A 13,310-nucleotide genomic window follows, 5' to 3' on the forward strand; every position below is an offset into this window, starting at 1 on the left:
TTTTCAATGGCTTCGTGTCCTTTATCTTTTCGTTTATCTTAGTCCTCTTTCCACCAAAACATGACACTGTTATTCATCAGTCATTCGGGATGATTGTTTTTCCGTCTCCCTCTAATCTCTGATCATCTGTAAACATCTTGTTGCAGGTACTGTTTCTTCTCTCCTTAAATACTGCTTGTAACATTACAGTCTAATTTGTGGTTGGTCTGTAGGTGCAATTCTATTGAAAGTGGTGTGAGAAATTGCTAAATCAACGTGTCAAAGTGATTGGACTCAGTGATGCCAACAGGAAATGATAGTTTCAGTTTAGGCACCCCTTCCACCCTCAAATGATTTTTGACGTTGTTCTTGAGTCACTCCACCCCAGGTGATCGGAATGCTGGCAGTGCAGTATGTCAGACGAACTTCAGAGGAAGAAGCTGAAAAGTAAATAAGCTTCAAGGGCTTTTGTATTCAAAATTGCAGTCTTGGAGTGAGTGGAAAAAATACCGTATTGGGACTTGAGTTAAATTCAGAAGTTGGCTGAGGTCATGTGCCTCTACACTATCCTTATCAAGAGGTGAATTTTTTAAAAAGAAGAATAAATTTAAATGTGATTGTGAAGCGTTGGTGGCAAAGCGATTGAAGTACAGTATTTCTTCTTTGGGTAGACAGACATTCCTTGGGGACAGCGATCTGGAAAATGTTTTAAGTAGCTACCTTTAAATTGCAAATAAAGTGAGATTGCACTGATTTGACTGAACTAAATTGTTGTTTATTTTACTGTTTAGTATTTGGTTACTTATTACCATTCATTTGAGGCGTGAAATGTATTGTTACGTACTGGGCCCTATCCAATTTTCTGCTGCTTGTGAAATCCATTAATATGACAGGTGTTGAGTGTTGCGTTCTCGGAATGTAGCTGCTAGTCTTTGATTTTTGTAGGTAGATGCAGAATAAGGTCCTGATTGCGTGGTACTCCGTACGAATTAACTTGTTAAGTGATAGAACAGGTCTGAGGTATTTATGGCTAAAGGGACTATTAACGACAGACACATCAGAGGGTATGACACAGTGCTGTACACTCCTGTGTAAATCAACTGAGTCTGATTTTTAAAGTTTTGGTAGGTTAAAATTTATTTGCAGGTAGGTTAAAATTTAATTTTAACTGCTTACCTAGCTATGGCTGTAAAAAACCAAAAAAACCCACAAACCAAATCCCAAAATGAAACCTAACCAAAAAAACCACCCCACTTTCGTTAGCCTGAACCTTGAAGTGACCTTTCCGATAGCCGCTTCTTCACTCGCCGTAGCCCCTCTCATCCGTGCTGCGTATCATCTGCTAGAAACCACTGTGAAAAACAAGCCCTGGTCTGCAGTGTGGGGTAATGTGCTGGAGACGTTTCTTTGTTTGATACGCTGCGAAGAGCTGTTTCCTCTTTGTCTGATGAGGCAGGGCTTCTCGCCTATCCGTTCAAGGCTAACAGATGTCTGAAATCCAGACTTCCTCCAGTGTTATTTTTCCTTTTGGATTGCTGAAGAGCAAAATAACTTTGCTCCCCTTTGAATAGACTTCAGCTATTGTAACGATAAAGAATAAGGAGGGTTTTTTCCTCCCGGTTTCTTTGCTCTCTTGGATGGGACAGGATTTCTGGCATTCTATTCCTTCCATGGTTTCCAATTTGGGGGTCTTTCTCCCCTACAAATAGCTCTCTAGGATGTGTCTGTGCAGCTGTTAGGGCTTACCGAGGCAGCAGTAGCATAACCTTACTGTCACTCCAGTTTTACTGTTTTTCTTGTCGCTGTTGAAGCTGCAGAAGACACATTCTTGTAACTTAACTCGGTGAGTCTGGTCATAAATGTAGAGAATAACTGCCGTACACCGCACCCTCGCAGGAGGGGGTGCGCAGCAGAAGAGGTTGCGAAGCTTTGTGGGTTGGGCTGTAGAGATAAACCCCTTCAATTTGATAGCGTAGAGATGCATTGCAAAATGTATTTCCACTAAACGTTCAGCATGACGTATTTCTGAAGCACTCGGTGGAAAATGCTCCGAGTGTTGTGCGCGGTAGGAAAACTGCTGTCGTGGCTCTGCCTTTATGGGTATAGAATCCTTTCCAGAAAGAGCCAGGGCTTACTTGGCCAACTGTAGTGTTGCTTGAGTTGTTATTTCTCAGTTTAACACCTCCTAAAGCTTGTTCAGAGCTGAAGGATAACATGGTATTAGAGTAGCTACTGCCATCGCCACCAGTGTTTGGGCATGATATTCAAGGTTTGATGTTGGAGGGCAGGTGCTTTTTTTAGGGGTTTGCACGTGGCTCAACATATGCCTCGTTCTCAGCAAGCACGGTTCATTTGTTATGTGGACAGGTTTTGTGGGAAACTGGGCAGGCTTGTGGCTTTGAAATTCTTGTTGTTTTTATCAGGAATAGTGTTTTGTTGATTATGATTAGGTAAGAAAACTAGTGGTTTAATCACACATGTGAGTAGCCTTTACTGCTGTGTCATAAAAATCGTGGTTTGAATAATATTACAAGCAGGCTATTGAACCTTGTAGGCTCCTTAAAACCGGCCATATCACTTACTAGACATGCACAAGTCATTTTTACTAGACATTCATAAGTCATTTATTAGCTTTGTGTTGCCTTTTCAACCTTTGTATAAGAATACCTTAAACCCTTTTGTATTAACTGTAACCTGCTGGCTGAGGATTCCGAGCTGTTGATTCATTTAGCGATCATGATTACCGTGTAGGATACTGAAATAATAGCATTTATGACCTTATTTAAAACCCTTTATTCTTTCTAAAAGCTGCTTTTAGCTTATTCTACTTGGTGCAGAGCAGTAAACTTGACATGCGGATGCTTTAACGCTGATCCCTGGAGCGAAATGGGATGTTTGTGGGTTGCAAATAGAGCGGTGGAAAGGTGACAGTAGAGCCAGTTCTGTGAAGTACAGTACAATGCTTCATCACCTCAGCTGCTCTGCCATAAGGGCGTTGGGCATGTTACTCATCTGCAGTATGTGCAGTGTAGCTTGTCCTTGTCCACCTAACCATCCTGGGTAGCGTAGGATGTACCTGTGGTTATGGCAGAGTGGATGCTGTGTCCCAAGTGCAAGTTCTAGTGTGTATGTTGGTGGTATAGAATAGTTAGTTTATGGCAACATCCGCCATTCAGTAGGTAAAACAAATAACTTTTCATGTTTGTGAGCTCTCTGCACTTCTCAGAACTCTGAGTATGTTGTTTTCCTTAAGTCACCATTTAGTCTTTCTCCCAAGTGATACGTTTTTACATAAGGCAATGCCAGAAAGTGTTTTAGATGGGCTTTTTTAGAGCTGATTAGCTTGAGTATGCCTGGAAGCCATCATTTGAAAAGGGAAAATAAAGAATTGCTAATATATATGAAGTTATCCTCAGTGTGGTGGGTAGCTGACGCTCTGGCTTTGCGCTGTGTGCCCGAAGTCACCACTTGGGTTTTCTAGGCAAGTTAGTCCCGTTTCTGCAGCTTTACGGCATTCTGTCCGTCAGGCGCAGGGGCGTACGCAGTCGTGTCGTTGGGAACTTCCATGGGCGTCTTTAGAGAATGATTGACAGGATCAAAATGAAAGGCTGGACGAGCAGGTCTGGACCTTCAGACCGTAAGAGCTGGAATTGCTCTTTGTTTTGAAACTTCGAGATGTCCTTGTACCCTAAGCTGAAATACCAGTTAGCTTTCAAAGAGTACAAAACTCGGGTATACTCAGTAAAATGCCAGTGTGTCTTGGTTTTCAGTTAAAAGAATTGAAGGAGTCTTTAAAAAATATATAGAAAATGGGAAATAATTAGAATTGTGTGTTGAGTATAAATATTTTTAGAACTTAACAACTTTCAGCATTTAATTTCCTACTTCTTTACTGATAGACATGCCTTTAATAGTTAAATATTTGTTTTTTCATTGCTATTGGTCACCATTATTTTTTATGGCCAGACATTTAAGTCAAAGAGCAAATGAAATGGATGATTGCTGGAACGTAAATGTTTTTCCAGCCATCCTTTTCATTAATGCTGTCAATTATGATAACGGTATGCTACGCGCCACACATCCAAAGCCGATCTAATCAAGCCTGTATGATATTACTAACAGTTACTGAAATCTAATTGCCGAGGGTCGTAAAGGAGAAACAGGATGGTTTGAAATACAGTGAAAAAAGCTCCTGTTCTTCCTGTGTTCTGGCTCTTTTGCTGCATCCTGGTTTAATTGGTGTACTTCAGCGTGGCAGTTCACTTGCCTCTCGCTGCTGTAACTGCCAGTAACATATTCAGCTTGAAATTAGAAGAAAATTTCCAAGTTGCCATTTCAGCTAGGATTGCCTCCACCCCCACGCTCATGTAGATGTATCCAATGTGTTTGTCCATCATATTGGGAGGAATGATGTGTGTGTTAGAAGCATTTCTAACAACTCCTCTCATCTTCTGACTGTTCGGAAAGCACAAGTACACAGCTAACAAAGATTCCTACCAAAAGCATCATGTGTTCCTCTTAAAGATGCTGCTTTTCCAGAGCACCCAGACACGTTTTCTAGCAGAAGAGACTGCATTTAAGATCTCGCCTACAGCTGAAACATCAAGTCATGAAAATGTTTTGTGGCTTGTTCTCAGAAAAGATGAGGTCTGACTGCTAGATAACTCTGTTGTAGCTAAGGGAAAAGTAATCTACCTCCTTTTTTAATTGGGTTAGACTTTCCAGTCTGCAATTTAAAGGGAAAAGTAATCTACCTCCTTTACTTTTTTAATTGGGTTAGACTTTCCAGACAGGTTACGTAAGAGCTAGTATATTTTTGTGCTCCATGTTTGGTTTTTTTAAAATTTGAGTTCATCTAGTTTAAGAATAGAATTAAACATGCTGTTTACAAATGTGCTGTGTGATCAGAGTAATTCTAAGGGTTCAGTAGAATGTTTAAGGGTCTGGAGATTTTTATAGCGATAACTCATAGATACTAAAACTCCCGAGCTGTTTCTATGAACACTTCTGTGCTGCTTGTTTGAAGAAAGTCTGAGCATAACAGCCTAGGCAGGTAGATCAACTTTACAATGTATTTAATCTGAAATTTGGAAGAACGTGGATCAGAAACAGCACAAAGGAATGTTGTCTCAGCATAATGTAGCATGTAACAGCGCTGTTACTGACCTAATTCCTCGTGAACCGCGGCTTCTCGTGGCATGCCTGGTCAGTGAAAATAATGTAACTGAAAACTATTCCATAGACAAGTTTTAGATGACCCTATTAATGAGCGGTTTCAAAGACTTAACACTAAGCCTGAACTCATACAAAATCGATAATGTGAAAAACAGCTGTGGTAGAGAACCACAGCACTTCTCATTCGTCTTCAGGTGTAACGCAGTAGTGCTGTCAGGTACGTTGAACTCAGACAGGAGGAAGAATCATAGAACGGTTTGGGTGGGAAGGGACCTTAAAGATCATCTAGTCCCAACGCCCCTGCCATGGGCAGGGACACCTTCCACTAGACCAGGTTGCTCCAAGCCCCATCCAGCTTGGCCTTGGACACTTCCAGGGATGGGGCATCCACAGCTTCTCTGGGCAACCTGTCCCAGTGCCTCCCCACCCTCTCCGGGAAGAACTTCTTCCTGATATCCAATCTAAACCTCCCCACTTTCAGTTTAAACCCGTTACCCCTTGTCCTGTCACTACAGGCCCTTGTAAAAAGTTCCCCCCAGCTTCCTTGTAGCCCCTTCAGGTACTGGAAGGCTGCAGTAAGGTCTCCCTTCACCTTAGGGAAGAAGGAAGAAAGCACCTTTGCCTCTGTTCTCCAAGTAACTCAAGGGAGAATTTTTATTTTTAGCAAAGGCCAGGGAAAATTAATGAAATGGCAAATGGCCAAAGAGATACACGAAAGCCAGTTGGGTTTACTCACTGTATACTGCTTGTAATCAAACCCCATCCGTTGGCTAAACAAAAGAATAATTACAGCAGTTGTATTTCTCAGTGTTTTACCTGTATCTCTCATATGCTCTTTGAGCTCCCCATTAAAGCATAAATAAATGTAATGAAAATAATAGTGAAAAGTTGAATGTTCTGACAAAAAGCTACTTTTAGGTTAGCGTGTGGGTGAGGGACCCTAGTTGAAACGACAGTTTGGAAATTTTACTTGCATTTCAAGTCAGGAGTTTTTGTAGCTCATGTGGGTTGATCATCTGTTGTGTTATTGTTTTTCTCTGTTAATGGTCATGACCCTTCTGGCTTTTTGACTTGTAGAACACAACTGAATCTCCCGTCGCTGTGGAGACCTTGGATGATGTACCTGAGCATGTGCTTAGGGGGCTTCCTGAGGACGTGAGGCTCTTCCCATCTGCTGTTGACAAGACACGGCTTGGTGAGTGCTACAACTGTGGAAAGAGAAGGAGGATTTTTACACTAGCTCCTGTACGTCAGATTTGCTGTGAAAATTTGGTGCCTTCTGTGCTGGGTAGGGATGATGTCTGGTGCATTCATCTGAAATAACTTCTGGGGGAAAGACTGGACAGGTTCTAAGTTTCTCCAGCATCCCAAGGTGATGTTCCTGGAACGTCAGAATTGGGGTGAAAGGTGGGCCAAAATGCAAATGGATTAGGTTATGAAAATACCGATACGTTACTTCACTGGTGTTGTCACTTCTAACACTTTCACTTTGACCAGTTTGGTGTTTTGCAGCTATCTTACTGTTGTCTCTCTTCAGAATGCTGTGTCTCACTGCCCGATCAATATAAAAAGTTCAGTGTGCAAGAACGGGTTCAGTGCAGGCTTGAAAGCTGCTATATGGAGCACTGTGCTGTTTCTGTAACACGTCCAAAATGCTTGGCTTCTTTTAACAGAGTTTAATGTGGGAGAACGTAGATGGAAGTCAGAATGGCAGCCTGGATACTTACGTTGCAAGCTGCTAGTTTGAGGAATCAGCCTGACAATAGATGCGTTCCTGTTAGTACCAGGTTATAAGCTCCGTGGAGCAAGGTTCATCTTTTCTGGAATGAACCTGATCCATCATGGTCTGAATGAGACTGTTATGTTTAATTACCAATTATTTGTCAATCTGTTCTTAGTTTTCGTGCTGTAAAATGTGAAATGCAGCTGTCCGTTGTCAGATCAGTTACATCTTGTCAATAAATTTGTGGGCAGATGCACATAATTTAACCAGTCCTAAATGTTTTTCCCTTCAAAGTATACTATTAATCAGTTTCACAGCTTTTTTGTGAGGACTTAATTTGCCTGGCATAGTTTCAGAGAAAGTAAATAGAATTTTTGTTTTAATAACATGTTTACTCAGCAACTCACAGCTGAAATCTGGGACTTTACAATCCAAAACCTGTAATGCTCTTATGGTATTTTGAGTATCACCTGAAATAGAAGAAAAATTGAGACTGGTTTTGTCTTCAGTAGCCCACGAGCAAAGAGTGAAACCAGGTAAATGCTTAACCTTTTCATGATTGACTTTGAGGAGAGGCTCGTTTAATTTCATTTTAGTAAACTTTAACTTCCTTACTGTGTTGTTATTATTGCAGAATGCTCCCCAGTCTGAGACAGACACATATAATGATCTTAAGAAATAGGAAAAGTGGGTGGAAGGTTTGCTTGAGATAAGTTAGATTAGTTGTAACTACCGATGTGTGTCTCTTCAGGTGTCTGGGCAACAAAATCAATTTTAAAAGGCAAGAAGTTTGGACCATTTGTTGGTGACAAGAAAAAAAGATCCCAAGTGAAGAGCAATGTATATATGTGGGAGGTAAGAAACAGCTTCTAAATGGAAAGAGGTATTTGTCACTAGGTTGTATTTAGCCTTGACTTTTTCCAGAGATTTTAGACATGATGTGAAATAATTGCCATCTGTCTATGTCTACCATTACAGTCAGCTCTCTAGAAACACCTGGATTGTGCACCCATTGAGAATCGCAAGGCTGTAAACCATTGGCGTTGTTTGACTGCTGTGTTCGTTTTCTTACGCGCTCTCTGTGGATCACACCGCCCCTTTCGAGGCTGTTGCTGCGGAGGAGGCTTTGCTTTGCTGGCTTGAACCCTTGTGTGCTCTCTCTTCTGCAACCCAGTACTGTCAACTGATTAGGGAATTAGGGAAATCAGGAGGATATGGAATCTCTTAAGGAAGCCACAGCACTCCTCCTCATCTAGCTCTTTGAAAACCAGCTTTGTTAGGGGAATTAGTTTTGCTTTTGGAGTTTTTTTTGAAAGTTCTCTACTGTTGCAGTATTTCTGGTGCTGCTTGTGTTTGGGCTTGCCTTAAAGCAAATACCGTCTGGGCAGCTGAATAGCTCTTTAAGCTCCACTGATAGTCATAAGACCTTGGATATTATGTACACTTCAAAACGTAGGAGGCTTAATCTGGACCTGAATCCTGTCTGCAGTGTCTGTAAGGCAGTTCATAACTACTTCCAAAGACATTGTCCCTCTTTCTGAAGACACATACGGCAATGGCTTTAGCAAAGGCAATGCTCAAGGTGGGGAGGGACGGAGGAAGGGTGGCATTGCATGTTCTGGAACAGAACTTGCTAGTTTACAGATTTTTTAGGCTAAAGATCCTGATAGTAGTCATCCTTCTGGCCCCTGGCCTGCAAGAATTGATCAGCATAAACCACTGGATATGCATACAGAACTTAGGGTTAACCCTATCAGAGGAACTGATCTAGAATGATTTCCCATAATAGGAATTAACATTCAGGAAAGTAACAAAGTGTTCAAGTAAAACATTTGTTGCATTGAGCTAATATTATCCCAAACTCCACTGCATAAGGTATCTCCAATTTTGATCTGGTCCAGGAACACTTGGTGAGGTTGAATCGGTCAAGTGAATTACTTCCCCTGCAATTTTTTTTCTCAGTGCTGGGTTTTGAATGTTCTCAGTGGATAGGCCTTAGCGTGTTTTAGATTTGTGTGGAGATGATAGTCGCAAACAAGCTGTTGGGAAGTTTTGTAGTTGGCAGTGCAGGCGGTAGTGGGAACCCTTGCTAGATTTCAAAGTAACTGCGTGTTGCTTTAGAACTGATTTTGGAATTAGAAAAAAAGCAGCTAAAATGAGACGGCAACAGTTGGCCCCATATGCTGATATCTGAAACCACTCCAGAATCTTGACTGTTAGAAAATCTGGTTTGTGAAAGGATGGTTGGTGTGTGGGAGTAGTGAGGTGTATGGACCTCCAGCTCAGAGAGCAACCTTTCCCACAAGAATCCCATTTGTTTCTTTAGCCAAGTTAAGCCGAGGAAAAAGGCTTCTAAAAGCTGGCCTGTCCCGTCAGTTTTAACGGCTTTGAGTTGTAACGCAGGAGGATCATGCTGGAAAAGAGGAGTGCTGTGTGTCAGCCTGTGCTTGCCGTGTCTGAGGAGAGAAATAGACTTGAACATGTTTTCGTTTTGTGCTGGAGAAAAGCCACAGGTAGGAAAATGCCAGCAGTGACTGAAAACTGCGGGAAGCGCTGGTTCCGAATGACTGCCCCAACTGTGCCGAACGATCCTCCGGTGGTTTGTGGGAGTCGCTTCAAGTCCCAGTGTTACCTAGAGGAGTTGGAGCGATTTCTTGTCGCACAGTGCCCGAGGCCTTTCAACAGCATTCTGTAGATTAGAAGCTTTAATTGAGAAGTAATAAAGTATCTTGTTTTCTACAAAAAAAAGATAAAAGAATATAAAAACATAATAAAGTAATATATTAACAAGTAATAACATATTATGTTTTGCCATATAGTCTATATCTGCTAACTCTTCCACAGCATTTTTATTCCATTTTAACCAAAAGGATTGTTTTACAGCCCGAGTCTGTGACGCTGTTTATGCTTTCATATTGCAAGGGCAGGGTGTGCTGATGAACGTTCCTTCAAAAGTCAGCTGATGAAATCTGTGTTGGAGTAGTTTAAGGAAGGGAGATGACTTTTGATATATTTATCAAAACTTTACCTTTATTGATACAATCACATTTTATTATACCAACAGTATATCAACAGAAAAGAAATCAGATTTATTAAATGTTCTTGTTTGAAGCTGTTGTAGAAGTGTACTTGAAATTAAAAAGTTTGAAAAGACTTGGAATTACTTGCAAAGTATCAGAAACAACAAAAAGCTACGACGTTTTACAACAGAACAAAAGTTACGGTGAAATTGCAGTTTTAGTTGATTCCTTGTCTGCAGTGGTGCTAAGTGAATGTTGCCAGAGGCAACGTGCTGGGGAGGCTGGGTTTTGAAAAGACCTCTTCCAGGCAGAGGCCGCTAAGTACAGACTTGACCAAAAGGAAGAAAGCGGATAGTAAGATGTTATCAAATTGCATGTTTTTCCTTTTTTGTTTTTCTAAAAATCAGTGGGCTGCCCCATACTTCTGAGCCCTTGTGTGCCTGCTGGTATGGCTGTGCGCAGAGACGGAGCAGTGGAAGGATGGTAGTGCCAGCTGCCGGGCGGTGGCGTGGTCTTCGTTTTGGGGAAAAATGTGCAGCACCCACTGATAGCTGCTCTTGTAGGCATCTGACTTGGATTATAATAAGAAATGTGGGAGATGCCTAATGCCTCGAAAGAGAAGCAGAGTTGCCTGTCATCAGAAAATGCTGCGGATGTCGGTACCCTTGCTTTCCTGCAAGCTGTCTGTCTTGAAATATAAACCAGGAGTAAGTGTGTTGAAAATTTTTCTCCAAGAACGGAAACCAAAGAATTTACGCCGCATCTTGGAGCGTACAGTAGTTTTTTTGACATGGTCAATTTTTTAAGGTGGTCACCGAAGTTCTGGAGGGTTAAGATTTTCTGTAATACCCCCAAAAAAGATTAAATATAAATTGTGCCTTTTCTTATCTTTCCAAATAAAGCAAATGCTTCTAACGTCTAGATAGTGACTTTCCCATTTCATCAGATAATCAGGATAGAAAGGCAGTAGGGCTTGGAATCAGTCATTTTACTAAATGCAAAACCTAGAGGGTCATTTCAGGCTTGCTAAACTGAAAAGGAAGCATAAAGTGTTTTTAAGTATTTTGGCTTCTGAGCCCAACACCTTCAGAGAAGGGCATGTGGGCAAAAGTTTTGTTTTTTTTTTTTTTCCTAGTTGTACCATCTGAAAAGGTTGCAGAAGACCAGCGATACTCCCCCACGCTACAACCCCCACCTCTGCTCCTACCCTTCGTGTAACCCTGCCCTGAGGTGGTCACTGCTGCTCGGTCTAGCCTCCACGCGCGTGAGGTGCAGCGGGAACACTTGCCCCCTTGCTCAATGCCGTGTTTGCCTCCTAGGTGTATTATCCCAACTTGGGATGGATGTGTGTTGATGCCACCGATCCAAAGAAAGGGAACTGGCTACGGTATATAAACTGGGCGCGTTCAGGAAAGGAGCAAAATCTGTTTCCTCTGGAGATCAACAGGACCATATACTACAAAAGTTTAAAGGTATCAATATCTGAAGAATCAGTTTACTGCTCTTTTACCTTCTATTACTAATACTTTTTATTCCCCCTTATTCAAATTCTACCTTTTTACTCTTTGTGTTAAACAGATTTTTGAAAGATTTTGTGACGTATAATTAAACCATCACAAATGCTACATTTAATTTGTTTCAATTCTTCTGTGCCAGTACAGTTGACGTGAAGATCTCCTTTTAAATGATAGGACACCTATGAACTCTGTCTGTCTTGTTGGTCAGTGGTTTGCTGTAGCATCAAATTTGATACAAACTAGAATGAAAACTACAGCACACTACGTAAAATACATTTCTGCAGCTACTGAGACGCTTCCTACTGAGGGTTTCGTTCAGAAATCGGTTTGGTTTATGGTCTTTGCAGTGTGTGACAGAGATTGGTTGTCAGGACACTTCCATAGGTAGCTTCAGAAAACACATTTTCCTGGTTTTATACCACTACAGTTTTATTCGGGGAGTGGGGGCAGGAAATAGGGTGTGATTCCTGGGGCTTGGTACCTCCCAAACCAAAAAAACCTGCTTTAACTGTAGCGAAGGGTAGAGCGTGGTAGTGTTAGAATTGTGTGGCTCTAAAGCGCTATCTGAATCTCTGATCAAGATCCTCCTAGCAGTGAGTGTATGTAGCTCCACTTTGTTTTTATTTAGAATGCTTTTGTGGTTTTGGGTACGTGCAGCCTCGCTGTTAGGCCGTTGCTGTTTCTCACATTTCCTTGTAAGGCTCACGATGTCGGTAGGTAGCTGATCCTCACTTAATAACGGAATGAGGCGATACCATGCAGTTTGGAAGTTTATAGGGCAGCACAGCAATATGCAACACTGTTATGTGTTAGGTCACCCAAAATAGATTGAAAAAACCCAAAGTTCTAAACATTTTCTGAGCTTTCTAACAGCTTTGAGGTAGAGGTTCGCTACTGCCAGCCAGACTGTTGCCCTCTCTTCAGTGTTTCCTCACTGAGGGCAGGCTCCCAGCGTGAGTCTGAGGCCAGTTTCGTTTTCTCTAGACACTTAACCTTGGGTTGCCTCTGCCCACAGCCACACCAGTTTGTTAACACAAGAGTACTTTTGGGGGCACTCTGACATTTAATCCTTTCTGCAAAGATTTTAGTCGTTCACATATTTCAAATTTGTTTTCTGATGGATCGTATTGCGCTTTGGGAAATAATTGTACCACTAAAAGAGGCTGAGCAGTGCTGACAGAATAACAAACGCCTTGCCTTGACATCTGAAATACCCTCTTCTCCTGTGACCTGAAGAATTTTATCCTAGTAGGTCTTGCCAGCAAGATTTTGCTGCCAAGCAGCTATTTCTGAAGACTGTTAGAGCAGCCTGTGAGGGTCAGTTTTACTGGTTTCAAAATCTGTGTGGGATTTGTCCCATTTTGAGTTTGGGATGCGAAGGGGTTCTTCAAGGTGCCATGTTCAGCATATTTTGCCCTTGCAGCAGCCTCTTAGATACGTGTGTGCTGTGCCTTCCCCTGCGTGCTGTGGGACTGTCTGTTAGCTTCGGTTCAGCGTTGGCAATGCCAGTCCCAGGCAAGATTCTGGAAGTTCATGCTGGTGCCTGCACTGTGTGGTGGTTGGAGGGGGTGTTAGGTGAGAAGTGGCATTGCCTCCAGGCTGTCTCAGTGCAAAGGCTCGCTGCTCTGCCTCCAGGACAGTGTAAAATCGGCACCTCTGAGTAGTTTTGAACTTGGGTGTCGCACAAAATGGGGTGCTGGGACTGAGCTGGTGTAGAACCACCGAGTTGTTTCTGCCCTGTAGACATAGTTCCAGGAACACAGTATAGACATGCTCCAACTAGTTCTGCGTGAGCCAGATGGTTGTATTAGTAATCCCAGCTCCGTGCTGCTCAGAAGTACCCAAACTGTCTCCAGGACCGAGTTAGTCCAAGAAGCACTGCAGCCACGGTTCAGC

General features: G+C 42.1%; 1 protein-coding gene across 1 annotated transcript; it reads left to right on the top strand.

Moving 5' to 3' along the window:
- Positions 1 to 3,654: 3,654 nt before the first annotated feature.
- On the top strand, positions 3,655 to 11,369 carry LOC104506269 (PR domain zinc finger protein 2-like; the record flags this gene model as incomplete). Its single annotated transcript, XM_010147162.1, has 4 exons — positions 3,655 to 3,711; positions 6,232 to 6,349; positions 7,629 to 7,732; positions 11,217 to 11,369. Coding segments are annotated over exons 1-4 (432 nt in total), but the record flags the coding sequence as incomplete, so codon positions are not given.
- Between the last annotated feature and the right edge of the window lie 1,941 nt (positions 11,370 to 13,310).

The sequence above is a fragment of the Eurypyga helias genome, unplaced genomic scaffold (genome assembly GCF_000690775.1).
Source record: "Eurypyga helias isolate BGI_N326 unplaced genomic scaffold, ASM69077v1 scaffold9772, whole genome shotgun sequence".
Taxonomy (NCBI): domain Eukaryota; kingdom Metazoa; phylum Chordata; class Aves; order Eurypygiformes; family Eurypygidae; genus Eurypyga; species Eurypyga helias.